General features: G+C 52.5%; 1 protein-coding gene across 1 annotated transcript in view; it reads left to right on the top strand.

Annotated features, from left to right (window-relative positions):
• SUFU (SUFU negative regulator of hedgehog signaling) overlaps positions 1-16,709 on the top strand; it is a 131,002-nt gene extending 114,293 nt beyond the window's left edge. The window contains exons 9-12 of the mRNA XM_007939893.2: positions 1,148-1,282; positions 3,243-3,381; positions 14,093-14,161; positions 16,620-16,709. Of these exons, the coding sequence (XP_007938084.1) occupies positions 1,148-1,282; positions 3,243-3,381; positions 14,093-14,161; positions 16,620-16,709 (433 nt within the window). The remainder of the gene's footprint in view (positions 1-1,147; positions 1,283-3,242; positions 3,382-14,092; positions 14,162-16,619) is intronic.
• The last annotated feature ends 10,195 nt before the right edge of the window (positions 16,710-26,904 follow it).

The following is a 26,904-nucleotide window of genomic DNA, read 5'->3' as shown; positions in this document are numbered from 1 at the left end:
GGGGAGAAGCTTTGTCAGGGTGCTCCTCAGCCACTGGGCCCAGCACTCAGTCCCCAGTGTGGGGGGAGGTGGGGTTCATCCCTCAGATGCTGTCTGGCCTTGGGGCCCAAACATCCTGAGTAGCTTCTTGCTGCCTGAATTGTAAACAACTTGAGCTTCTCACCCAGCATATTGATGGACACTTGGGGAATTGTTCTGAGACTCACAAGCCCAAACCAGGATCCGGTCTTTTGATGGGGATCAGTGGGTAACCCTCATTTCCAGCTGAGGCATATTTGAGAGGTTGTCAGTGGGAGCAGCTGAATCTAAAGGAGCAAATCTGCTTTTGCAAAAAGACCCAGAGCCCAGCTGTGGGACAGGCTGTTGGTGGGAGCAGTGACAGCTCTCAGTGGCCAAGGCCACAGTCAGGAGGAATCTGGTGTAGAGTTCCAGCAGGGCAGAGGCCTGGTACTGCTGCCCAGCCAGGCCCAGTGTCCTGACTCTTGAAGAGACCAGTCTTCAGCCCTTGATGAAGATGGTATCATTTCCTGGCTAGGTAAAGGATGTGTGTGCCACTGCAGCTCCTGGTGGCTAGCCGGAGTGTGCTGCTTAGAACTTACTGGATGTCACAGCCCTTTCAGGGTCAGCTGGGAGGGAGTCCTTGGAGCCATGTCATGTGGTGCTGTCACCCCAGCCTTGGAGGAGCAGGAGTCTGAGGCTCTAGGGCAAGGGAAGAAGGGCTCCCAAAAGCTCCTGTTCATTTCGTAGAGAGAACAAGCCACTCCGACACAAGCTACAGCAAGTGACCAAAGTTGCAAGCTTTAGAGCCAGACTTACCTGGAAGCAGATCTCAGCTCTACTCACTCGCCAGCTGTGCTTCCTGGACAGATTACTGAACCTTCCTAATTCCTAGTTCCTTAGCTGGAAAGTGGATGATGATAATAGGACCCATCTCATGGGGGTGTGGTGGGGAGTAGCCAATCAGTGCAGAGTGCTGGACACAGTGCCTGGCACTTGGTGAGCACAGAGTGAATGGTGGCTGCTCTTATCATGATTGGCAATCGCCATTATTGTCATTGCCATTCAGGAGCCCAGTCAGACACCCTCATCTGGCTCCTCCCTGTGGTTTTTACCTTACGCTGGAACCTGTCCTGGGCTTGCTTTTCAGGAGCCGCAAAGACAGCCTGGAAAGCGACAGCTCCACGGCCATCATCCCGCATGAGCTGATCCGCACGCGGCAGCTCGAGAGCGTACATCTGAAGTTCAACCAAGAGTCAGGAGCCCTCATTCCTCTCTGCCTGAGGTGAGCCCGGACAGCCCTGCCACACAGCTCAACCCTGAAGTGCCCACCTTGGCCTCCAGGGGGCACATAGAGCCTCCCCAAATGTCCCCCCTCCCCTGTAGCGGCATCCTGAGCCCTCAAGGAGCCAGGGCCTATGCCTGCCATCTCCCCTGCCCCACTCCCACCCCTGCCACCCCTATTTCCCCCTCCTCCCCCACCCCCATGTAGCTCACATGTCTGGGGCTGAGGGGAGGGGAGGACTCCTTGGTCATCTCCATCAGCCTGTGTGGGAGCAGCTTGTGGACTCAGACAGCCAGTAGCCCTGACGACACTGGGCCATGCAGTGTTTTCCCTGCCCACCCCTCTTGGTAGCTTTGATGGGAGAAGTTGGCCAGCAGTGGGGGACTCTGTGGGTCATCTCTATAGAAGCACTCTCTCCTCTGCATCTCCTGTGTAGCCCCCAGCAGCAGCAGCCCCTAATGGGCCCCAGATTGTGGTCAAGAAGCCCTGTCAGTCTCTAGTCTGGGGCCTTCATTGACAAACCTCCCCCATACACCCTCCACCCCAATTTTTAAGCTTTCAGAATCTGAGAATCCACAGGGACTAGGTGCTCAAAAACTCTCCTTCATCCAGAGAACTGCCCCTCAGTCCTGCTCCCCTTAGGGAAGGCTCAGAGACCAAGGAGTCTCAGCTGCCCCCAGCCATCACATAGGCCCTGAGGTGGGGTCACCAGTAGCACTGGGCTGTCAAGACAGGTTCTGGTGGGGAGGGCTCTGTTTTCTCCTGCTTCCTGCTCTTCCCATGCAAAACACTCTGTGGCCAGCCCAGCAGACTCCTTGAGGGACCCAGAAGCCAGCTGTGTCCCTTCTGCTCTTGACAACAGTGCCAGAAACCCAGCCCAGTGGCCAGACTTCAGCTCTGCGCTCTCTGCTGCATGAGGTTGCAACTGTTGCAGCTGGCTTCCTCCATGGCCCTTAGGTTCCACCCTCACTTTTCTATCAGGAGAGGCAATGAGAATGGCTGGGTTTGGAGAACAGTGACAGGGAAGAAGAGGGTTATAGTGACTGGAAACATCTCTACTGTCCCCAGAGCTTGGGAAGGGAGCTTGGGCTGTAAACAGCTTTAGATACCCACCCTAGGCAGCAGGGCAAAAAAGATAGCAAATGGTCAGAGTGGACAGGACCTGGCAGGGCCAGCCTCCAGGACCCTAGCCATTCTTCTCAGGCTACTTCTCTGGGATCTGTAGTCTGGTGAAGGGTTCATCTGAGTCAGTCTGCGAAAGCAAAGAACAGGTTTTGCTTCCTTTGCTGACTGGCATTTCTACCCCACTGGTTGCACCTGCCTGACCTCCCCCCAGGTGTGTTTCCAGACTGGAGATTAACTTATTGTGGCTTGCTCACAGTAACCCCACTTGGCTTCAGCATTTATGTATTTCTTTGTCTATTACTTTATTTGTGGCCTTGGGACTAGCCATTTAGATCTTGTGGGAAGGCCCAAGAGCAGGGAGAAGATTCTGCCCAGGGCACAGGGGTTATGCTGTTGAAGATGTTATGCCATCATCCCAGGGGCTTGGGGAATTTATTCAGGCACTACCCTCCTATACACACACACACACACACACCCCCTCAACAAAGGAGTGTCCATGCCACTTAGCTCTGGGTGTGACCTTGGGCCTCAGTTTCCTCACCAGTGCATGAGAGAGGTGGGCTCCACTATCTCGGCCGTCCTTTGGAACTCTGGTCTAGTGTTGTCTCTGCTGCCTTTGATACTTCGGAAGAGTGACATTAGAGAACTTGTGAGAGAGACTTCTCTCTGAAGGCATTGAAATAAATTTGTTGGGTTGGAGTTGGAGTCCCCTGTTAGTGGGCAGGTGGACAGTCAGGAGGGCATTTGCCAGGCACGCTGTCCCAGGGAACAACCCCGTGGCCCCAGAGCCTTGGCCAGGCCCAGCTCCTCACTGTCTCCATGTTCCCACCCTCAGGGGCAGACTCCTGCATGGACGGCACTTTACATATAAAAGTATCACAGGTGACATGGCCATCACGTTTGTCTCCACGGGAGTAGAAGGTGCCTTTGCCACTGAGGAGCATCCTTACGCGGCTCATGGACCCTGGTTACAAGTGAGAAGGCTCTTTTTCTTCTCTCTCCCTTCTTTCCATAGGCTCATCCCTTGCCTGTCCCCTGCTTCAGCTCCCATAGCAGCTCTTGGTAGCTGCCCTTCCTGAGGGGTTTGCTAGGAGATGCCTCTTACACTGAGAACCTGAGGGCTGTGTGTGGGTGTGGAGGGTGGATGTTGCTGCTCATCCCATCAGCCCCAGGAGCACTTCCTGGTTTCTCCCCCAATCACCTGAGACACCAGTGATACCTCTCCAGACCCACTGGGAATTCTGTTTCCTGTGGAAATCCAGGCTTGAGGGTGGTTGGACTAGCTGTGCCCTGGGTAAATCGAGGCACAGAAAGCCAAAGGTGAAGGACGATATGGGAAGCCACTCTGAGTGGCTGTATGGCCATCCTGCCAAAATTCATAGAAAGCAGGTCTGTGTGCCTGAACCTGGGGCTGGGATGGGCAAGCCTCAGCAGTCAGACCTGCCACCACCACCACCCCATACCTGTGACTCTCCTGGTGCTCCCAGTGCAAACCCAGCTTGTCTGAGCAAAAACCCACTCACTTGACCAGAATACTTTGTCCCTCCTCTGCTCTTCTGGCTGGACTATGGTTTCAGAGCAACTGCCAAGCCGAGGCCTCCTTCCAGCCCCCAGCCTCTCCCAGGTCTCTAACAGGTCCTCAGCCTGGCCCACCGCATTCCTAGATGGATTGGAAGACTGACATCCTGTTTTGCTTTTTGTTTGCGGGGGTGTGGGGGTAGGGGCACTTTATCTTACCTCTCACCAGGAGTATCAAGAAAGGGAATCTGACCCTAATCCAGAAGGTGACCAGGCCTTGTTTATGGTGGATTTTTTTTTTTTTTTTTTTTTTTTGGAAAGGGGAGTGAGTTATAGTAGAGGGGGAGGAGAGTTTTACTGGTTTTATAGGTTGCCTTAGTCTAGGGGGCCTGTGAAGGAGCCCTGGTGGCGAAGTGCCTAAGGCATTTGACTGATAACCAGAAGGCTGGTGGTTCAAACCCACCAGCCACTCTGTGGATGGAAGACTGGGCAATCTACTTCCATAAAGATTTTCTGCCTTGGAAACCCAAAGGGGTCTCTAGGAGTCGGAATCCACTAGAAGGCAGTAAGTTTGTTTTTTGGTTAGGTTTTAGGGGGCCTGTGAAGCATATATACTTGTAACAGGGACATGCTTTTTTGCCTGTGTGTCTGTTTGCCACAGAATTTCTCCTCCTCCAGGCTGGCTCCCCACCCCCACCCACTACCAAAATACTAACCCTTAATTAAAACAAACAGCAAACAAAGGACACCAACCACACTCCCTAGACTAAGCCGAGGTAGAAATGGAAGCTAGTGCTTTAGGGATATTGTGTTCCATAAATTATCTTGCCTTTTTCCACTGTTGTTATTACATTGTTTCATAACAAAATTACTTTGAACCATAAAGTTATAAATACATTTTAAAAGTCCCACATGGTAACATTAGATTTCTGTCCATGTGGTATTGGTAGTTATTGTAGCAAAAGCTCTGAAGTGTAACATTTGAAATTAGCCCAGCACCACTGGAAAGCGCCTCCCCACGGCCCCCACCCATGTCCCAGGCTGCGGAGAGAGGAAAAAAAGGAGCAGGCCACTCTCCTGGACAGAGCGACAGGGAGGTGGGAGGGGGGACTGGGCAGGTGACCTCAGGCCCGGGGAGTTCACAGTTCAGTTCACAGGTCATCATTCCCAGTAGTGACAGCTTGCTGACAGGCCGCCACAGAACAGCCCTCAGAAAACACCCTATGTATTGAAGGTTCAAACACATTTTGTTGGGAAAGAAGAGACTTGGAGAAGAAATTCCACTTGGTTACGTTTCACATCCTCAGCTCGGCCCTTGTCCTCGGAGTTCTGTAAACCTCCCCAGCCCTCTTCTTCACTAGTAGCAGGGAACCTGGAAAATTTAGGCTGGGGATGCCATGCTGCCTTGGGGAGGGGTGGTCAGCATCTCAAGGTAACAGGCCTTGCCCCTCAGTTCCCCCCAGAGCCTTCTGGACCCAACCCCAAGCTGAAGGGAGAAGGGAGAGCCCCTTATTCCCCTTGGCAGCCCCTCAGTGAGCTGGAGCACTCAGCACCCGCTGACTCCCCACACACGGTCCCCTCCCGTGGACTGTTGCCTGGGGAACCGGGGAACGGTGGGAAAGAGCGGTGGCCTCGGCATGTTTCAATAAAGTTGCTGTGCTGGGAGCTTAATCAAAGGCCTGTGTTATGGGCTCATTAGTGTGGTCCACCACGGGGGCCAAGGGGCGCTCCCAGGAAGGCTGGCCGAGGCCCCACTCCCCAAGCACGCACCCTCGCTCACCAAGGGGTTTCTCAGGCCCTTTCTGAGGGGCCCTGGGAAACCCTCCGACCCTGCCCCAGCCTCAGCTACTGAGCCAAACCCACCCCAGCCTCCCAGCCACCCCGCCCCAGGCAGTCAGCGTTTTCTGCCTCTGCCTGCCAGCCTGCCTTCCCCTTCAGGGTCTGCCATGGTGGTCACAGGCAGCTCCCTCACTTGTGAGAACCTGGGTTGGTGATTACTTTTGGGCCTCTAGGTCTCCCTGTGGGGGTGGATGTCCCCCAGAACTCTGCACGACCTTCTGAAGGCCTGGAGTTAAGCTCTAATCGGCATTGTCAGTGAGGGTCTCTCCACTGGGCTAAGGAGGCCCTCAGCGGAGGCCCCAGCATAGAGAGGCCTGCCCTCACCCCTGCAGGTTGTGTGGTGCATGCACCCAGGATTCAGGGTATCTCCGTGTGCCCAAGCCGGTTGGAAGGAGCGGAACGTAACAGACCCCGGACGGCAAGAGACTTCTATTTCCTTGGCTGCAGCCCGAGCTCTCCTTGTTGGTCCCTGCTGAATTGGGAGGAGCCGGGATGACTTTCTTGCATCAGCCTTCAACAGCCTTGGAAGCCCTCAGCTCCCAGCCTTGGCACCTTGCTCTGGCCACCAGCCCAGGCCTGCTATCTCTTAGGGAAAAGGCCCGGGCAGAGATACCACTTAGAGGGGAAGAGTGACAAAAGAGAACTAGAGGAAAGGCAGGAGGTTAGGGACTCTGGGCCCCTTTCTTGAGCTTGTCCAGTGGCTCCAGACAGGCCTCCACACCCATCTACTCCAGGATCTGCACCTGCCCTCCGGGCCCCCCCCCCACCCGGCCGCACAGCCCCCGCCTCCAGACCCAGGGAAGTCAAGGCTGCAGCACAGAAAAGCAGGAGTGGCTGCAGTGCCAGGTGCAGCAGAGTGGACACGCCCTGCTGTTGCTGCAGGGAGGAGCCGGAGAGGCCAGAGTCCAGCTCCAGTTCCACCGGCTTTTTCCGTTTCCAGAGGTTGACACCTTGACTCCATCTGCCCCACCATTTGCTGCTTTCATCTTCTTGGAGATTGTACACCCTCTCAGCCAACTCAGAACTTTCCAGGAGGGTCTGCAGGCCCTGGACGGGAGACCTGCCAAGCCTCTCCTGCACCACCCTCCCCCAGCATTCCCTCGCCCCAGTGGCTTCAAGAAGCCTTTCCCTTGAGTCTGTCAACACTGTTAGTCCTCTGAGCGGGAGCCCAGCCCAGAGCTGAGGCATCCATCTCTCCCCAGCCAGAGCTGATCTGAAGGGGGAGAGGTCTCTGCCCCAGAGGTCACATAGGGGTCACATCACCAAATACGAGATTTTTTTTTTTTTTTTTTTTTTCCCCAAGCCCTGTGATGCTTTTTCAGCTGCCTGGTGTCTGACAGCTCACTCAGGTGGCACCCCCTTTCCCGGCCATTCCCTGCCAGCCCTGTTGGGAGGCCCTGGCTTGGGAGAAGACACCCAGCAGCTGTTCCTAGCGGGTTCTGCTACTCCAGGCCAGGCTTGGGAAAGTGCTGCTGGGCTCACCTCCCGGCCCAGCCGCTGACTCACCACTCTCCTCTGGACAAGGCCCCCACCTTCCCCATCCACCCAGTTGGATGGCGTGTGGAAGAAGACTTGGGAATTCCTGGCCCAGACCCTGAGCAGCTCCCTTTGGTGCCTGTACTGTTTCTTCTCCCTCTCAGTGAACCTGGCCACAACCTGGCGACCTTTGCTAGGGGTTGTTCTGGGAGTACTCCCATTAAGGCTTAAATGCCAGCAACGTGGAAGGGGAAGTACAGTCCCCTCCCTTTCAGGAGAGGACTGTGATGCCCCACTGTGTCGTCACCAGCCACCAGCCAGAGCAGGAGTCTGAGGCTGCTTGTGGCCACCAAAGCCAACTTCCCGCCACCCACCGAGAGCGGAAATGAGTGAGGCCTCACTGTACAGCCACTGCAGCCTGGGACCCGCACACATGGCTCTGGCCCTGAGCCTGGGGGGTCTCCAGGCTGTCTTCTGGCTTTTGTCTGGCATGCTGGGGGGGAAGGAACGAGCCTGTGCTGCTTCCTTGTCCCGGCCTCCTCCACTGCCATCGTGAGTGCCAGAGCAGCTCCTTGGCAGGCCCCACCACTGTAAACAACACACTTCCTTCCCCAAGAGAAGGAAAGGGAGGGCAAAGAAGACTAAACTTGTTGGGAAGCAAGAACAACATGTCAACACGAAGAGCAAACAAGGTCCTGGACAAAGTGTGGATTGTCGTAGCAAGGGCAAGGAGTGGGCATTGTCAGCTACTGTTTGCAGGCTCAGAACTCTCGTTGACCACAGACATTTGAATCGGCGTCAGATCTGCGGCTCCTGGGCTGCTGCCTGCAGCCCAGCCGGGCCTGCCCAGGGCAGGCACTGACGAGAGATCATTTTTCGGGTTCCTTTCTGGAACTTGCTGGGGCCTGGGCAATGGGGAGGTTGTTGACAGTCCTCCCTCACCACCAACCCACCAGGCTGTCATAGAGCACCTGGTGTGAGCCCATTGGAGTAAGCAGCTGGCCTAGATTCCAAGCCCCTCCCTGGCCAAAAGGGGTGGGGGCTACCCAGCTTCCAGTCCACAGCTCAGACAGTTAGATGGTAGTGGAGCTGCAGCCACCACGAACTCACCCTGTTGGTTAACCCGGTGCTAACTCCCTTCCCCTGTGGACCTGAGTATTTCCCAGCACTCTTCCCGCTGTGAGGAACTATGGTGGCACAGTGGTTAATGCTTTGGCTGCTGACCAAAAGGTCGGTTGTTCGAACCCACCAGCCACTCCATGGGAGAAGTACTAGACAGTCTGTTTCCGTAAAGATTCATAACCTTGGAAACCCTATGGGGCAGTTCTACTCGGTCCTATAGGGTCCCTATGAGTCAGAATTGCCTTGAATTATCTCAACAGCAATGGGTTTGATGTGTTTTGTTTTGTTTTGTTTTACGTTTCCCACCATAATCTCTTGGAGTGCCTTTTTCCAAAGTAGATGCCTTGGCCCAGCTCAGGATACTCTTATGTAGGAGGTCTGGGTAGGGCCTTCTCATGTGCCATAGAGCACGACTCAGTGACTCTATATGCCCCATAGAGTTCCCTAGGCTGTAATCTTGATGGGAAGGAGCTCTAGTGGCAGAATGCCTAACGCATTTGACTGCTAACCAGAAGGTTGGCGGTTCAAATCCACCAGCCATTCTGCAGAAGGAAGATGGGGCAATGTACTTCCGTAAAGATTTACTGCCTTGGAAACCCAGTGGGGGTCGCTGTGAGTCAGAATCAACTTGACAGCAGTGGAGTTGTTTTTTTTTTTTTTTTGGTTTTGCTTTGTTTTTGGTTAATCTTGATGAGAGCAGATCATCATGTCCTCTGTCTCCCCCCTCCCCTTCCCACCCCCGCCTCCCCTGTAGTCTAGCATCTCCATATTTTAAAAAGCTTTCCAGAGGGTTAGGAGATTTTCCTCTCTTACTAAAGGGTCTCCTCCCTCCAGCTGTTTGTGCACATTGAGTGGGACAACAAAATAAGATTCTGTGCCTGGCTTGTATCAGTGAAGGCTGCTGTTAGTTTCATCTTCCTTCTTTCTACTGCTGGTTTCTGACTAGAGTAACTGTTGCCTTACATATGCAACAATACTGGCCTGGAAGTTTGCTCCCAGTCTTCCCAGGGAAATCTTTTTTTTTTTTCTTTTGTGCACAGATTTATTTTGAAATGTATTTTTAAAGCTAATTAAAAATTATATATATTATGATTTGGGTGAAAGGTTACAGAGCCAGTTCATTTCCCATACAGCAGTTTATACACATTTTGTTTCATGACATTGACTGCGGTTCCCCACAGTGTAGCAGTTCTTGCCCCACTTTCCCCCTGTAGTTACCTCTTCTCTGTGTCCTTCTTTCCTATGCATTCCTGCCCCCTGAGCTGTCTCCCTGTGCAAATACTGTACTTTTGTTCTCCCATGATTGATCATCCTAAGGAGTGTATCTGCTTGATGTAAATTTCACACACACACACACACACACACACACACACCGTATGCCTGTCTATTGTTTGCCTGGAAGCCACAGGAGTGAGTTCAGTTCCAGACCTGAAGGGTGACTAGGGGCCATAGTCTCAGGGGTCTCACCAGGCTCTACCAGACAGCAAACCTGGTCTTTTTTTTATGATTTTGAGTTTTGGTCCACATTGTTCTCCCACTCTATCCAGGATCTCCTGCACCGATCCCCCTCCAAGTGGTTGGCAGTGGTAGCCAGGCACCATCTAGTTCTGGTCTCATAGTCATAAAAGCTTCTGGTGTCATAGTCATAAAGGCTGAGGATCGCATGGTGTACCAGTCGCTTGGACTAATTGTTTCCATGTGTCTTTGGTTTTCTTCATTCTTCTTTTCTGTAGATGAGGAGAGACCCATCATTGCATCTAGATAGCCGCTTGCAAGCTTTTAAGACCCCAGTCACAACTCACCAAAGTAGGATGTAGAACAATGTTTTTGTGTATCATGGTATGCCAATTAAGCTTGATGTTCCCTGCAACCATGGTCCAGAGCCCACAGGTCCCACTACTCACTCCCTCAGGTAACTGGCTGTGGCCAAGAAGTCACAGCCTTACCCCTTGTCAGCTGTGCTATACACCCAGACATTCTTATAGCACATACAGATATGCATGTAGAAACATCATCTGCCAACCCTGTACATGGTCATGGGCATATCCCCCCTGCATAGACACCCTGATCATTCAGCCTGTCCACCCATCTATCTGCCCATAGATCAATGCTTGCCATCACTGACAGCACAGTACTGTACATGCAAAAGGGTTTGTCTTTGTTGTTTGTACCTCCCATATACCACTCTCTGTCTTCCTCTTCCTCAGTTCTACTGTGTTGATTAGTCATTTTTGGTACATTGCCCTTCCCTTCACCCAAATCAATACGTGTCTCTACTTGGTGTAGAGACCCTCTTGAGCTGACCAGGAGGCCTGTGGCTGGCTGGGATTTAGGTTGCAGGGTCTCCAGAGTAGTGATAGAGCCAAAGTCACCCTTACCTCCTTCCTGCACCAAGAAGAAAGAGGTGTCAGCTCTGAGAATCCAGATATCTGAAGTTAGAGTACCTTCCCCCCGCTCCCACACAGCCAGATCGCTGTTCTTCCTAAGTGTGGGAGACTGCTCCTCTCAGCAACTCCTCACCTGCACAATGGACAGGCTAGTTAGCGCCCTTGCAGGACCACCAGGAGGATTCAATGAGATGATGTAGGCCAAGCCCTTAGCACAGTGCCTGGCACACGGGGGTGGCACTGCCTCTGCTGTTGGGAGTTGCTGCCATTGCTTACTGTCATTGCCATAACCGCTGTCATTATCTGTGACAGAGCCAGACAGCTCCATGGGGACCCAGTGAGTTCCAGGAGCTCCAGGCCCCAGAAGTGCACAGGCTTTTCCCACACGTGCATCACAACAGTGAGTCTGTTCCTCCCGAGCACGCCCAGGAGCTGCTGCACCGTAGCTGTGGAGATCAGTGTCCTGTTGATCAGATCTGTTAACATGCTCAGCTCCAGGTCTGAAATGTACAAAGAACAGGGCCTGTTTGTTCAATCCAAGCTTCTAAGGTTTAGCTCCCAAAGGAAATTAAATTAGGTGCCTGGAGCTATGACAGTCTGTCGTGTTTCTTTGCAGGGAATGTCATCCTTAATATCATGCAGACTTCATGTATAATTTTTCCCCTTTAATCTTTTTAAAATAGTGTGGTTTCCAGCAGGAACCGGCAAGTCATCAAAAGTGAAAATTATGGAGGCAAAAAGGTGTAAAAAAGGAGGATCAACTGGGGTTTGTCCCCATTTTTGGTCTTGCTGTCCCCTCCCCCCATTGAGTACAGACTAAGTCCACACACAGATGGTCCCAAGCAGCCAGGTTGCTCCACTGAAAGTGGCCATAATGCACCCTCTCCAGCACCAATTCCAGACCTTGGTCAGGGGTTCTGATGTAGGACTGAACTCTTGTCTTAAGTCCCATTGGGTTGCCATAGCCCCCATAAGCCCTCCCCACCCCCAATCTAACCCTCCAGCACTGTTAGAATCCCAGGACTTATTAATCTCTCTGGCAGAAAATCACTCCCTCCAAATTATTTGTGGGTTCAAATCCACTCAGCCTAGCCCTAGCTGGAGCCGTTGTAATATAAATGGATTTTAGGTAAGCTTGTGTTTGTGCTACCATTTGCAGAGATGGCAACAAGCCCCGGAAATGCCAGAAATATGAATGTGTCTTTTGTGTTACTCATGCAGATTGGTGATAACTGGAAACTGAACTTCTGGGGGAAAAAACACTGGGATGAGAGGCTGTAGGCTGTGATTGGAGAAGCGGCCGGCCCCAGGTTGGAGAACTGGGGTGGGCACGTCCCTAGGCCGACTTTGCCTCTCTCCCTCTGTTGCTGAGCTCTACTTGTTCCTATTTGTCTCTGGCTTCACTCAAGGCCTGTGCTTCTAGAACAGAACCTTTGAGGAGGAGATGTGGATTGGGGTCAGAGCTGGTTTTGTTCCTGACTCTGGGCTTGAAACCTGGGAAAGAGAGGTGTTTGACTCCCTGTCAAACAAGGAAGGCTGCTTGTCTCTGTGGAGAATGGGTTACCTTCATGCCTATGTCCCCAGGGCCAGCCTTAGCAGAGGTGCCCAGGGAATGCTTAGGAAATCGAATGGATTGATAGGCGGATGAGTGAAAGAATGAATCAGCGGGCAAATTTCCTGAGGGTAAAAGGATTCAAAAACAGTTCTTCAGGTATGAACTTTGGAGTCCAGACATAACTGAGATGTGGTCTTGTCTCAGCCACTCATGTGACATCAGGCAAGTTAATGTAACCTCTCTGTGCCTCAGTTCCTCATCTGGAAGGAGACTGAAGGAAATAAGATGGAGCAGTTAGCACAGTGGCTGGGGGGTCTTCTGCTCACTTGGAGGTAGCTGTCTCATTCCTGCTCCCACCTCCGCCCTATCAACTTCCTTCCTCTGAAGCCTTCCATCCGGTGAGGTCCCGGGCATCTGCTTGCTCACCTCCTTGCCCTGCCAGTTCACTTTATCTCACAGGGTGACTCCATTCTGATGTTTGATGCTTCAGTTTCCAGTGCAGCTTATAGAGTGGACACCTTCCAGGGGAACCTGCTGGGTATTTTCTTCAGTTCTTGGTTCCCATCCTTCTCACAGGGAGAGTTTCCCTCCAAGGAGCCCCTCACCCTTGTCTCTACCCTCTTGCGTCTGTCTGTTGGTGTACTCTCTGCCCCACCCAGGGTCTGCGGAAAGAAGCAAGGTGGAGGCAGGTAGAGCCACAGCTAGGGCAGGGTGGGGCGGTGCAAACAGGTTTGCTGCAGAGGCCCCAGGAAAGCACAGGGAGGGTGAGGTGACGGAAGGGTCAGATCTGGCAGAGGAGCCACCTCCTCGGCCAGGGCCCAGTGTGGTGCAGGCCTAGAGCAACCTTGGCCCGCCTCTGTGGAGCCAGCCTGGCCAGAGGAGAGGCTTGGGAGAAATGGACCAACCGTCAGGTTGACAAAGGCCAATTTTGGAGGCCCTGAGAGTCTAGAGGGAGATTTTAAGCATTCCCATTGGCTGTGGAAACTTCTTGAGGGCGTGGTGGTGGTGGTTGTACAGACCACCCTAGACGATGAGGCGGCAGGCGGCAGACTAGAGCAGTGTGCGATGGGAGAACTGAGGTGAATAGAGAAGACCTCCGTGAGGGAAGCCCCGAAGAACTCAGCAGCTGAGTGGGGCTGCAGCCTAAGAGAATGTGGCTCCAGGTGGATGGAAATGGAGGGTCCCTTGCCCATCTGTAATATGAGGGAGGCTGGTCCCCATTCTCCAGCTTCTCCAGCCCAGAGGTTGGTGGCTGTACCTTGTGGGGCATTTCCAGATTCCAGACAAGGCTTGTATTCCAAATCCAAACAGATTCCTTTTGTCCTACCAAGTTGGGGGGGCATGTGAGCCTGCTGTGCGAGGAGGGTGTTGGCAGCAGCTCCGCTCTGCCCCTCGCCTTTTCTGTTTCCCTTCTTCTGTGCTGCAACATGCAGGAGGCCCAGACAGCCAAAGGACTTGTGGGTGGTTTGTTTTTTTTTCCCCTTTCCATCTCATCACTTCCATCTCCCTGCTGGGACCAGCACCACCAACCCTCTAGGTCTCTTCACCTTCCTTCTCCATTGTCCTCTCTGTCATCAGCCCCAGTCCCTCTGATATGGCAGGCAGGTGGTGGTGGGAGGTGGTGGGGGGTGGGGAGAGGAATCCAGCACTTGCCTCTGCCCCTAGAGCAGTCACCATCAGGAGCTCATACCTCCTCCATTGCCAGAGGACAGAGCCACAGCTTGGCAGTTGGCAAAGAGAGACCATATATTAAAAAAAATAAAAGCCTGCCTTGTGCCTCCTTCCCAGATTCTGTTGACTGAAGAGTTTGTAGAGAAAATGTTGGAGGACTTAGAAGATTTGACTTCTCCAGAGGAAGTAAGCCTGTTTGATTCTCTCCGAAAGTGGGCTCCAGCCTCCAGCAGCATGTGCATGTCTTTGTGCTCGTGTGTGTGTGTGTGTGTGTGTGTGTGTGTGTGTGTGTGTGTGTGTCTGCACCTTCGGGCGCCTCTCTGAGGGCTGGGGAGAGGCTGGGTAGGAGACCCCAGACACGCTGAATGGCTTCATTTCTTTTCTGTTCCCCTGAACCACCCCCCACCCCCAGTCCTTGTAAGGACACTCAGCAAATTGTCTGAATTGCCAGCTCCTGAGAACCTCATTGAAGAGGCAGCCAGGGCCTTTAGTATGAGCGTGCCCCAGTCCCTGCTGTTCCCTGGCAGGTTCTGAACAGAAGGCCCATGTCTGCTGCCAGAGAACATTCCCCTGGGAAGTTCTGGTGGGCAGTGAGGGACCCCTGCTCCTTCCCTGGGCCACCCAGGAGTCACTCTCCCTTCTTCCCTTCCCAGCCACGAGTTTTTCCCCTGTTAGCCTCTTCCAGCCCTAAATCAGAGCCAGAGGAGCTGGCAGGCCAGGTGGGGCTTATGCTTTCCCCGTCCTGCCCCTCTGGGGTACAGGAACAGAGCCCATAATCCTTTGTTTTTCTTCCTTGTTCCCGGCATCCTCATTTACAGGGATTTACCTCATTCTGGAAAGTCCCTTCCCCTCCCCCTGCCTGCTGCTACCCAGCACCCCAGTGGGCTCTGGGCTTTTGTGGCCTCAGTGCCTGGTGGGTTAGTGGAATACTAGCAACCTGGCCCTACTTCTGGAGATCCCCTGCCTGTGACAGACACAGACCCTTCCCTCTACCAGGAGTTGCTTGGGGGAGTGTTCCTTCAGCTCCCAGGGCCCAGGTGGGAGCTAGGCTTCAGGCAGGCTGGAGCTCCCAGCTGCCTGGCTCCCAAGACCCCGAGGCCCCTGCTGTTGAAAAGGCTGACTAGCAGGCACAGGGCGGGGTCTCCAGTTGAACAGAAACCCCCTAGAGCCTGAGGCCAGCCCTGATAGGATAGTGTCTTCTCTGTCCTCTGGGATGCAGCTTGATAAATTCATACATTCATCAGCCACTGAGCACCCAGTCTGTGCCTGCCCTTGTGCCAGCCGCTCATCCCCCACAAGGCACTGGCCCCTGAGGCCCAGCTCCCCATTCAGCCAGACCAGAGCCAGCTGCCCAGAAGCGCTTCCGGAGAGGCCTTGTCACACTGGGGTGGCGCTGCGCCAGACTGCTGCTTAGAGCTAGGGTGTTGAGGGGGTAGGAGGGGGACAGTCCAGGCAGGAGGAACAGGAGCCAGGGGATCTTAGGAAAGTAGGTCACTAAAAATGACTTTTTTTTTTTCCCCCTGTCCAGAGACTATCCCCACCCTGCACCGCTCTCCTGTTTGGTTCTGGCATGGCCAGTCCCCCAGCGGGGGGGGTGGGGAGAGGGAGCCAGGCAGGAAGTGTTCGGCCTGTCCACTTGCAGCCCCAGCCCTGGAAGGCTGAGAGCCGTGCTGTGCTCTTCCTTCCAGCCTGGCCTTGACTCCTTGCTTAGCCCTGGGACCGTGGGAGACATAAAAGACAAACCCTGTCTCCCAGCTCCAGCATCAATCCGAGTTAGTGAGCATCTATTGAGCACCAGCTGTGTGCCAGACCACACGCAGAGTTCTGCCCTACAGAGGGAACAAGCTATGTCAGCCTGTCCCCACTAGCTCCACCAGCAGCCCCCAGGCCAATGGGAGAAACAAAACTGGAAGCAACTTGATTCCCAGGGTGGGGCAGGAAGACCTTGAGTGCTCCTTGGCCACTGCTGGGACCACTCTGAGGCATGTAGCCTGAGAATGAACACCAGGGAGCAGGGTGGGGTTCTTCTGCTCCGGAAGATGCTTCAGACCCAAGAAATCACTTCAAGGCACATTCCTCCTGCTCCTCCGCTCCCACGGAGGCCACAGCAAGGGGCTGACTTTGGGGCCGAGCCAGGACTTTCTTCCCTTTGGACCCTTTGGCAAAGGCTACAGAGGGCAGGTTCCAGGGTCCTTCCCGTACCAGAGGCCGTGGCAGGGACAGGACCAGAGTCCCCAACCTCAAGCCACTTCCCTGGAGCATCAGGCACCCTCCTCCATCCCTCCATCCTCCAGCCCCAGGGCCTCTGGGAGCAGATTCCTTACATGTTTGTGGCTGGAGGCAGAACCAAGGAAGTGAGCCGGAGGGAGGTCAGCACAGTGAAAGAGTTAGGAAACATGCCTCCTCCAACCCTGGTTAATTATTGTCAGGACCAGGGAAAGAAGGGGTCACCAAACTCCAGCAGCTTCACCCAGCCACCCATCTGGGCCTAGCATTTGAAATTGAAACTAAGGATCCAGTTGCCCATCTTGCCCTCCAGCACGCCTGGGACAGGGTCTGGGTGAGGGTCCTAGCTCTAGGCACCCATGGGGGTCGTGACTTCTGCTAACCGTGTGCGCTGGGTGTGTGGTTTCTCCCTCCACAGTTCAAACTTCCCAAAGAGTACAGCTGGCCCGAGAAGAAGCTGAAAGTCTCCATCCTGCCTGACGTGGTGTTCGACAGTCCACTGCACTAGCCTGGGCTGGGCCCTGCAGGGGCCGAGGGGGAGCCCAGCCGCTCCCCAGTGACTTCCAATGTAACAAATGCAGAAAAGAGAGTCCCACGAATAAAAGGAGACATGTGAGGATGACTGTGCAGCCTCTGCACCCTGCACCCGCAGCCCGGTGGGATGCCACGCCCAGGCCATGCCCCCTACCCCACCCCCGCTGACCTCCAGCTCCGAGCGAGCTTCGAGCGAGCTTCGAGCTTCGTCCACCCGGCCGGCCAAGCCCGTGTGACCAGGCCGAGGCCCCACTAGCCAGTGAGTGGGTAAACACACACCTTCCCCTCCTGCCGCCACCCCTGGTTCTAGTTTGAGCTTTGGCTCTGCGATGTGCCCCAGGCTAAGACAGGCTTCACTCTCACCTGCCCCTGCAGGGAGGCAGGGACCCACCAGTGCCAGGCCTGGATGTGGGTGTGCTGCCTGGCTCCGCTCTGGAGAGCCCTGATGGGCAGGCTCCTCTGGCCACCGAACAGTTCCTCTCATCGCGTTTGATTTTCTTCCTCCTCATTTTATTTTTTAGAAACCGGATGGTATTTTAATGCTCTGCAGAGATGTCCAGAAGCCGTGTATATAATGTTTTTTAAACAACTCTGCTCCCAGATGAACTTTCTCATTCCCTCAGACAGAGGCCCGGGGCTGTCTCCCCCTGCACTGCCACAGGAGAAGGTGCTGCCAGCCCAGGCGCTGGAGGAGCCAGCTTCACAGAGAGGCTTTTCTTCCCGGCTGGGCCCGGAGGAGCTTGGGACGGGGGAGAGCTGAGACACACTCCCCTGTGCAGCCTTGAGCCCAGTTGAGCTAGGGCTAGGAAGGGGTTCAGCTGTGTCTCAAGTGGCTGGGGCCCCACAAGGTTGAGGGACCATCAGGGTCTCAGAAATGTGGTGGGCCCAGCCTCATCTTCCAGGCCTCTTCACCCAGTCAGGCCACCTGGGAGAGAGGGAGGCCCATCATCTTACAGACTATGCTCACCTGCCGCTTAGGCCCTGGATCACAGCTCTTTGACCACCTCCGTCCCATTTCTCTGTCCCCGGGCCGCCTAGCCTCCAGGCTGCAGAACTCTGGTTTCTTAAAAAGTGAGAAGGCAACCTTGACATCTCTTCCACTTCCGTTTTGCAAACATGGCCCTCTGCTTCCCTCCTCGCTTCCTGCACCTGTTCATTTCGCATCTTTTCCTTCCTCACTCCTTGTGACTCTTTTCCTGCATCCCTGGCCTCTGGGGTCCTTGGTCCTTCACCCCAAATACTACAGCTCTCAGTGTTCCTCCTGGAAGCCAGCTTCTCCCTGGCCTTTGGTTTTGAGGTGGTTCTTGGGAGCGCCTGGGCTGGGATCAGCAAGCCCCTTTCTTGTCCTCACGCTCCCTGACTCCAGGGATTGCCACTTCAAAAATCATTCTCAGGCCTCCCCAAAGCAGTCATTTTTGTCTGTCAGGGCCCATGCAAGTATCCTCACCACCCCTACCTGTCCCCGCCACCCACACACAAATGCACACATGCAAATACACACACAGAGTCACTACAGGGGGTGCAAGACCCCTCTGATGAGAGATCTAGCCAAAGAGCTGCCTCAAGGAGCAATGAGGGTGTTGCCAAGACTCTCCAGGGGGCAGGAACTGAGCCTCAAGGGTGGATGCGGCCTGACCCCTTCCCCAGCACCCCCCCCAGAGTATTCAGTTAGCCCCATCCAGGCTCTGTGTTTCAAGGTCGATCACCCTGGAGGATTGGGCAAGACTGGCGCTGGGACCTTACTAACCAGAATGAGAGGCTTCCCTGGACCTGTTGTTGGCAGCAGCTGTGCCTTCTACCACCCTGAGGACTTATCCAAAAGGACATTTCCTGGCCCTCACCCACCCACCACCGCAGCCCTGCCTTTGGAGCTCCTGTATGTGACATTCATGGGCAGAGGCACCATCATCTTGCCTGCTTTCCTTATCACCCTGACCTGCCTCTCCTTAAATCTCTTCCTTCTGGTGACCTGCCTGAGGACTTTCTGCTGCAGCCCATCCTGCCCTCCCTCTGCCTGCTTTTGGAGGAGGGGGTGGCATTTTCTGAGCTCAACTCTTATCATTTATGGGAAGTGTGTGATCAGCAGCTTGCCCCCAGCCTGCAGGGCCTTTGTGCACTGATGGTCAGCACCACCAGCATGGCAGCCACGTTCCTGGGAAGCGGGGGCAGCAGCAGAGTAGCTTGGAGACAATGAGTGGGACCGGCCTGCCCTTGAAGTCTATGTCAGGAATCTCGGGAACATCCAAAGTCATGCAGGAGCCAGGCCTCCACCTCCCTTCCCTACAGTGCACTGGCTCTGAGGGAGCAGCAGGCCATCCCCCATCACTGCTCAGGCCTTCTTTTCTGTGGGCAGTGGTGCCTTCCCAGAGGTCTCTGCAGGAAGGGGTTCTCCATGGAGCTTCTGGCTGGTAGAGGAGACCTTTACTGAGGATCAGGCAAGGCTGAGCAGATACCCAGGATAGCACCTGGTGTGTGGAGGGTACTTGGTGAACATACCCCTCTTTCCCTCTCTGCAGCTCTCTGGGAGCTCCTGACCTCACTGTGGGTTGGAAAGGTAAGGCACCTACCACCCTCCCTCTGCCTCTTCTGCAGGCCTCCTTGAGGTTTGGGCATCCTGTCCCACCCCTCTGGGTCCCTGGTGCTGGAGCCCTTAAGAGGAAGGGGCTCCTCTCTGCTGTTCACCTGCTATGGAAGGGGGACTCATGCCCTCTCCTAGGTCCAGTGTGGGTTGCAAGAAGCCAGCAGAACCAGGTGCCATCTTGAGGGGGTGGAGGAGGCCCCATGCAAGGTCTCAGGTCTGGCTGGAGAGCTGGTGCCTCTTCCTGCCCTCCTCCTCCTCTTCCCCTTCCAAAAGAGTGGCCCCAGGGCATGGACAGGAAGCCTTGAAAAGAGTCTCCAAGGGACAGAGTGTTTTTTAAAAATAGACACAGGGTCTTGGAACTGTTTTGAGATTGCGCTGAGCATAGGGAAAACCTGCAGGTCGCTGCCCCTATGGGGTGGATGGTAGAGAATCCCTTCAACTGTATTTTTTTTATCTGGTTGTCTTCCCTCTTTTGACTGCCAGGTCCTTCATGCCAGGTGAGTCACCTGGTCCCGGGACACGTCAGGAACCTTGTAGAGAGATCCCTTCTTTTGTACAAGTACCCAAATGCTGCAACGAGCAGACTTTTGTAAAATTTTATATTAGTTTCTAATGTCAGAGGCGACGCGGTTCTTAGGGGCTGCAGCCAGCCTGGGATTTTTGTAAGGATTTTTGGCTGACTCACTTAGATGTCATTTCTCTCTTGCCTCCTCTTCCTCCATGTAATCTAAGTGCATTAAACATATTTGCAGAAGTGCCTGTGTTGTGTGCTCTTATCTGACTGCCTGGACTAGGAGAGTGGGAAGCTGGGGCCCCTGCAGAGGGGCCAGGTAGACGCGCCCATTTAGAAGAAGTAAGGAGAGGGGAAGGCCTTGAGCACTGTTGGCAGTGAAGTGGGGGTGACGAGGAGCAGGATCACACAGCTAGTGACTCTTCAGTCATGCAGAAATGGCTTTGCAGGGACAGGTTCTCTTTCACTGGTCTTGAATTCCTCTGAGGTCAAGGGGTAAGAACAGGCAGAGACTGTAGGAGATGACTGGGTAGACACAGACCCTCTCTCTGCAACTTCATCCTCTTCTCCCCTCTCACCAAAAAACCTTTCCCTTGGGATGAGGGCCGTCCTTACCTCCAGCTTTGGGGTCCTTGTCCCCTCTTCGAGCCATTCCCTTCACTAAACCAAAACCAACCTCACTGTCGTCAAGTCAGATCCAACTCATAGCGAGCCCTCCTTGGGTTTCTGAGGCAGTATCACTATGGAAATAGATTGCCCAACCTTCCTTCCGAGGAGTGGCTGGTGGGTTTGAACCACCAGCCTTGCAGTTAGCAGTCAAATGCCTTAGGCACTATACCACCAGAGCTCCCTTCCCTTCACCAGGAACCTCCTGATCCAAGGGCCTCATACTCCTCACACTGAGTGACCCAGAGGCCAGCCCACCCTTCCTCTTAGCTCTTTGGAGCAGGGCAGTGGGTCTGTCTGCCTTCCCTGAACTGCCTAGCTCTGCCTCTCCAGAGCCTGGGTGGGTGAAACAGCCCAATGTCCATGGGAGAGAAAGCAAGGGCCTGGAACTTGAGGCAGGCAGAATGGAGTCTACCCAGACAAGGTACCCAGGACCTGGGGGCAGCCCTTAGCCTCACACATTTCTTTCCCTTTCTGCTAGGCATGGCTTTCTAATTGTCTCAGAGAGTGACAAAGCCATTGCTCTTGGTGCCTCGGGGCTGCAGTACCCACGGGATTCTGGTGGGGCTGGTAGCAGTGGTTCCAGGGCATCATAGAAGGGTGGTGGGGGTCAGGGGTATCATCTCCTGCCAAGGGACTCTTAGCTTCCCCTCCTTCCACTGTGACTGCCTACTGAACTCTAGCTGGCAAGTAGCTGGCCTCTGGAGCAGTGGATAGGTCTGAGACCCCTCAATCCTGGCAGTCAAAGCAAAGGATATTAGAGGCTTTAGATCCAGGCTAACAAGCTCAGGGTGGTTCAGACCATGTCCCTTCCCCATTCTCCCCAAAGGTTGAGGGTGGAAGGTGCCTATCTCACCTGATTCTAGTCAAGAAGGACCCAAGGTCCGGGTGAAGTTATTGCCCCAGAGAATATAGAATAGCAGATCTATGCTTAGACAATTCAGAGACATGACCAGCCTGGGCTGGTTTCTGGAAAGAAAAGGGCTCCTGGATCAAGCAGAGACCCCCATCCCTAGATTTGGGGAGGAGAGAAATCTGCCATGTGGTCCTTAATGTCTCCTCATACATTCCTGCCCCCTCTGAGGGAATCTAGGGTCATTGGGAAAGGGAGCCCCATAGATCCCAAGGCTATGGGGTGGAAGAGCCAGAGAGATTTGCCAAACTGGCCTGACCAGAAGGAGAATGTGAGCTGGAAGTGACTCAGTCCAGCCTGCCAGGCACTGAGGCAGCTGGCGGCTGCAGAAAGGGAGGAGGTGGGGAGGCCAGGGTGAGGGCTCCGTAGGATAAGGGACAGAAGTATCCCAGGACTACAGAGGCAGGCCAGGATATGGTCTGGGAGAGGCAACCACCTCTGGGCCCCTTCCTCAGGGTCATAGTGGACTGACTCAGTCCCCTCTTCTCCTCCTCAGTGCCAGGAAGTCTCTGGGAAAGAGCTCAGGGCAGAATGGGAGAAGGAGCAATATGATGACTGGTGGGAGTCCGTGGCATGAATATGCCTGAGCACAGCTCTCTGCTCCCTGTGTAATATATCAGTTGAGGGAGACGTGGAGAACATCAGGATGAGAAAAGTGGCCTTGGACCACAGTGCTGAGCTCAGAGACCCTGCTCCTTTGTTTTTCACCCACCCACACCCCCATCCCACCTCAGTACCCTGAAAGCTCTAAAAGATTGGAGAATACGACATCTGGGTTGTTCAACAGCAAAAAGATTAACAATCCAATTTTAAAATGGGCAGAAGACAAGAATAGACACTTCACCAAAGAGACTATTCAGATAGCCAGCAAATACATGAAGAAATGTTCACGATCATTAGCCATTAGAGAGATGCAAATCAAAACAACAATGAGATACCATTTTACGCCAGGACTAATGGCAAAGTTCAACAAGACAGAAAATAACAAATGCTGGCGAGGATGTGGAGAGATTGGGACTCTCATACACTGCTGGTGGGACTGACAAATGAAACAGCTGCTGTGGGAAGCAGTATGGCGATTCCTTCAAAAGTTGGAATTAGAAATACCATTTGACCCAGCAGTCCCATTACTACATATATATCCTAAAGAAATGAGACCCAGCACAAGAACAGACATATGCACACCCATGTTCATCGCAGCACTATTTACAATAGCAAAAAGATGGAAACAACCTAGGTGCCCATCAACAGAGGAATGGATAACCAAACTGTGGTACATAATACACACAATGGAATACACGGCATAACATGGATGAACTTGGAGGATATTATGTTGGGTGAAATAAGTCAATCAAAGAAGGACAAATACAGTGTTAGCTCATTATTCTAAAAAGTCAAGGAAAGGTTTACATATGGAAGGGAACTTTCTTTTTTGGTTACCAGGGGTTGGAGGGAAGGGGAGGGAACACTCCAAAAAAAAAAAAAAAATCCACTGACCCATGTCACTTTACTTTTGTGTATTTCACTGTATATATATTTCAATAAAATGTATTTAAGGAAAAAAAATATGATTGCAACCTTTACAAAACAGAAGTTAAACTGTACGTTGTTGAGCCTCTTCAACAGCACTGAGAGGATGGTAAGAACTAGAAAATCTGTTCATTCACTTGTTCTTGCAACAAACGTGTGCCAGGCCCTCTGTAATGTGCTGGGGGCCTAGACACAGGCCAGGCCTTAACGAACTCACAGTCCAGTGGGGGAAACAGACAATTACAAGGAAAAGTCATAAAAAAGGCTTTCTGCCCTACCCCAGCTCCACTACTTATTATCAGTGTGACTTTAGACAGGTTAACTAAGCTCCTGTGCCTCAGTTTCTTACAAGGAGATGCTTGCCTCATAGAGTTTTTGGGAGGATTATATAATACACATGAGATGCCTGGCACATAATAATTGCTCAATTAATGTTAATCCTTGTTAAAGGGCTATGCTAGGGTGCGCACACAGAAAAGGGGCCCAACCCAGTCTGGAGAGATTGCACTGAAGTAAGTGATGTCTAAACCAAAACCTGGCAGAATTTAAGGATGAGCTGGGCAAAGGAAGAAGGGGCTTTACTTTCAAAAGCTTTCCAGGCAGAGAGAACAATGGCAAAAACCCCAAGATTCTTTTGGGCAACTGTAGACTTTGAACTGCTGGGAGTATATAATTTAAGGCATCAAACTATTGTGTCAAGACCATTGCCCTGCATGCTGGATGGAAATTTTTTGGAAAAGAGTAAGACTCAAGGCAAGCAGTTGGGCCTGGATTAGGGTAGAAGGATAAAACATTGTTGCTGTTGTTTGTTACCACTGAGTTGACCCCAACTCATGACAACCTCATGTGTCCAGAGTAGAACTGCTTTGTGGGGTTTTCATGGTTATGACCTTTCAGAAGCAGGTCACCAAGTCTACAGTCCCAGGCACCTCTGGGTGGGTTTGAACCGCCTACCTTTTGGCTAGTAGTCAAGTGCTTAACCATTTGCCCCATCCAGGGACAGAACAGAACAGTAGAATATACAGGGATGCAGAGATGGAGATTCATTCATTGACTCAACACATACATACTTACTGAGCACTGCTGTTGAAGACAGGGATTACTTTATGTTGAAGAATGGATTATACCTCAACATAAAACAAAAATCCTCAAAATGGACCAGTAAGCAATATCACAGTAAATGGAGAAAGGGTTGAAGTTGTCAGTGATTTCATTTTACTTGGATCTACATTCAACATTCATGGAAGCAGTCGTCAATAAATGTTTCACTGGGCAAAATGGCTGCAAAAGACCTCTTTAAAGTGTTAAGAAGCAAGATTTCACTTTGAAGACTAAGGTGTGTCTAAACCAAGCCATAGTATTTTCAATCACCTCATATGCATGTGAAAGATAGACAATGAATAAGGAAGACCAAAGAATCGATGACTTTGGCTTGTAGCATTGGTGAAGAATACTGAAAATACCATGGACTCCCAGAAGAACAAACAAATCTGTCCTGGGAGAAGTGCAGCCAGAATGCTCCTTGGAAGCCAGAATGGCCAGACTTCGTCTCACCTACTTTGGTCATGTTGTCAGAAGGAACCATTCTCTGGAGAAGGATGTCATGCTTGGTAAAGGGGAGGGTCAGTGAAAAAGGGGAAGGCCGTTAACAAGATGGATTGACACACTGGCTGCAACGATGGGCTCAACATAGCAAGGATTTGAGAATGGATTGGGCAGTGTTTCGTTCTGTTGTACATAATACTATGAGATGGAGCTGATTCAATAACAACTATCAACAATGTGGAAAATACGCTGAAGTCCTAACCTGTGTACCTGTGAATATGACCCAGTTTGGAAATAGTTTGCTTCTGTTATATTAACGGTTCATACCTGGGGAGAGTGGGTCCTAAACCTAATCCTGTCTGGTGTTTTATAAAAAGGGAAACAGACACGGAAAGATACACACAGAGAGGGAAGACACCACACCACATGAGTGAGGATCCCTCTAAAAGCCAAGGAATACCTGGGGGTACTGACAAGTGACCAGGAAGGATTCTTCCCTGGAGCTGATGCCCTGCTTTGGACTTCTAGCCTCCAAAATTATGGACACAATAAATTCCTGCTCTTTAAAGCCATACATTTAATGGTATTTTTGTTACAGCAGCACTAGGAAATTAAGACAAGCACCTCCTCTGAGCTAGGTCTGTTCTAGGCACTGGGGATACAGCATTTAAGGAAATCCCTTCCTTCATGGATCTCACATTTTAGTAATGGGAGAATTTTTTTTTTTTTTTAAAGTAGAATAAATAGTGTATGGAGATACATGCTATGGAGAAAAAATAAAGTGGGGGCAGGGACTTGCATTCTTAAAGAGCTCAGGGAAGGTCTCACTGCATAGGTGACATTTGCACAAAGAAGCTCAAGGAGTGGAAGAAGTGAACCATGGAGGAAAAAGTCCAGGCAAAGAAGGAGACGGAGGTCTTGGAGTAGAGAGGCCCTCTGGTGTGATGGAAGGATTGGGTACCCAGGGGCCAGACTGAATTGGATCTGAATCTCAGTTTACCATTTAAAATGATGACTTCCAAACCCCTATCTCCAGTACCAACCTCCGTTCTGAGCACCACTCTCTGGTCTTGTATATACAATCACCTCCTCCACATTTCCCCTCAAAGGGGGTTGCTATGAGTCGGAACTGACTCAATGGCAGTGAGCTACTATTATGGTAGCTCTGGTGGTGCAGTGAGTGGTTAAGGCATTTGGCTGCTAACCAAAAAAGTCTGCTCCTCAAAAGAAAGATGAGGCAGTCTGCTTCTGTAAAGATTTACAGACTCAGAAACCCAGTGGGGGTCATTAAGAGTTGGAAATGACTCAAGGGCAGTGAGTTTAGTTTTGAGTTTACCTGTTTTTCTGCCTCTCTACATAACCTTCTTTCTGCCCTGCAACATGTCTAATCTACTTCTTTTGCATTTATTTTTCCTTCTGACTGAAACACTCCTCTTGAACATTCAGATCTCAGCTCAAATGTCATTTTTTTAAAAACCCTTGTCTGACCCCTTCACTCTCCATCACATAAGTCATCCTTTCTTTTTATTTAATTTTTTGTAAGTTGGTCAGCTGAATCCCCAGGGCCTACAAAACGCCCAGCACATAAAACTTTTGTTAAATATTTGTTGACTGACCTCAGTCAGATGACTTCCGTCCTTTAAACCTCGCTTTCCTCATCAACAGAAAACCAAACCTACTACCTAGGAGTCATTCCAACTCTTAGCGATAGAGTTGCCATGAGTCATCAGTAGAAGAGGGATAATAATGCCTATCTTGCATGGTAATTTTAAGCGTCAGGGATGTGGGGAAAAGTATTAAGGACATCAGGAAACTGGCTCACTGTGAACCTATGGAATTTCCTATTCAGTTCCATTAGACAGATGAGCCGGCCGACCGACAAACCTTCTCTTCACTCCCTGGTAAAAAGAGCTAAGGATAAACAGGCCATAGAAGCCGTGGTCACACTGCACAGCAGGGATCATCGCCCTTTTAAGAGATGCGGTCACCCCCTCCCCCTCCATGTTTAATGTACCAAAGTTAGTGCAGGTCACGTGAGGCTCACGCGCTTGCCCCGCCTAAAGAGGCGGAGTCTCATCTTCGGGACTCCCGTACAGCCCCAGCTCCAGACAGGGAAAAGGGGAGGAGCCGGGCGTAACAGCAGCAGTAACAGCACTTCCGGACGGGACGCCCCGCCCCTTCCCCCTCCTTGCCAGGGCCCGTTTTTTTCGCCAGTGCCGGGTGGGCTGAACCGGCGGGTGCTGATTAAAGGCGCCGCCGCAGAGCGGCCGCTTTCTCTTCACCTCCCCCTTTCCTTCCCCCGCCCCCTTCCCGAGTAGCGGGACCGGCCTTGATGTAGGGACAAACCCCCCATCCGCCCCAGCTCGAGAGCTCAGCTCCCTGCAGTCCCCTGCCCACCGCCCGCGTCCCCACCCTGCCGGGCG

Source organism: Orycteropus afer, unplaced genomic scaffold, assembly GCF_000298275.1.
Source record: "Orycteropus afer afer isolate SDZICR_OR568_19922 unplaced genomic scaffold, OryAfe1.0 scaffold00064, whole genome shotgun sequence".
Lineage (NCBI taxonomy): Eukaryota > Metazoa > Chordata > Mammalia > Tubulidentata > Orycteropodidae > Orycteropus > Orycteropus afer.
Note: the sequence above shows the minus strand (reverse complement) of the source record. Positions and strands in the feature narration are given on the sequence as shown.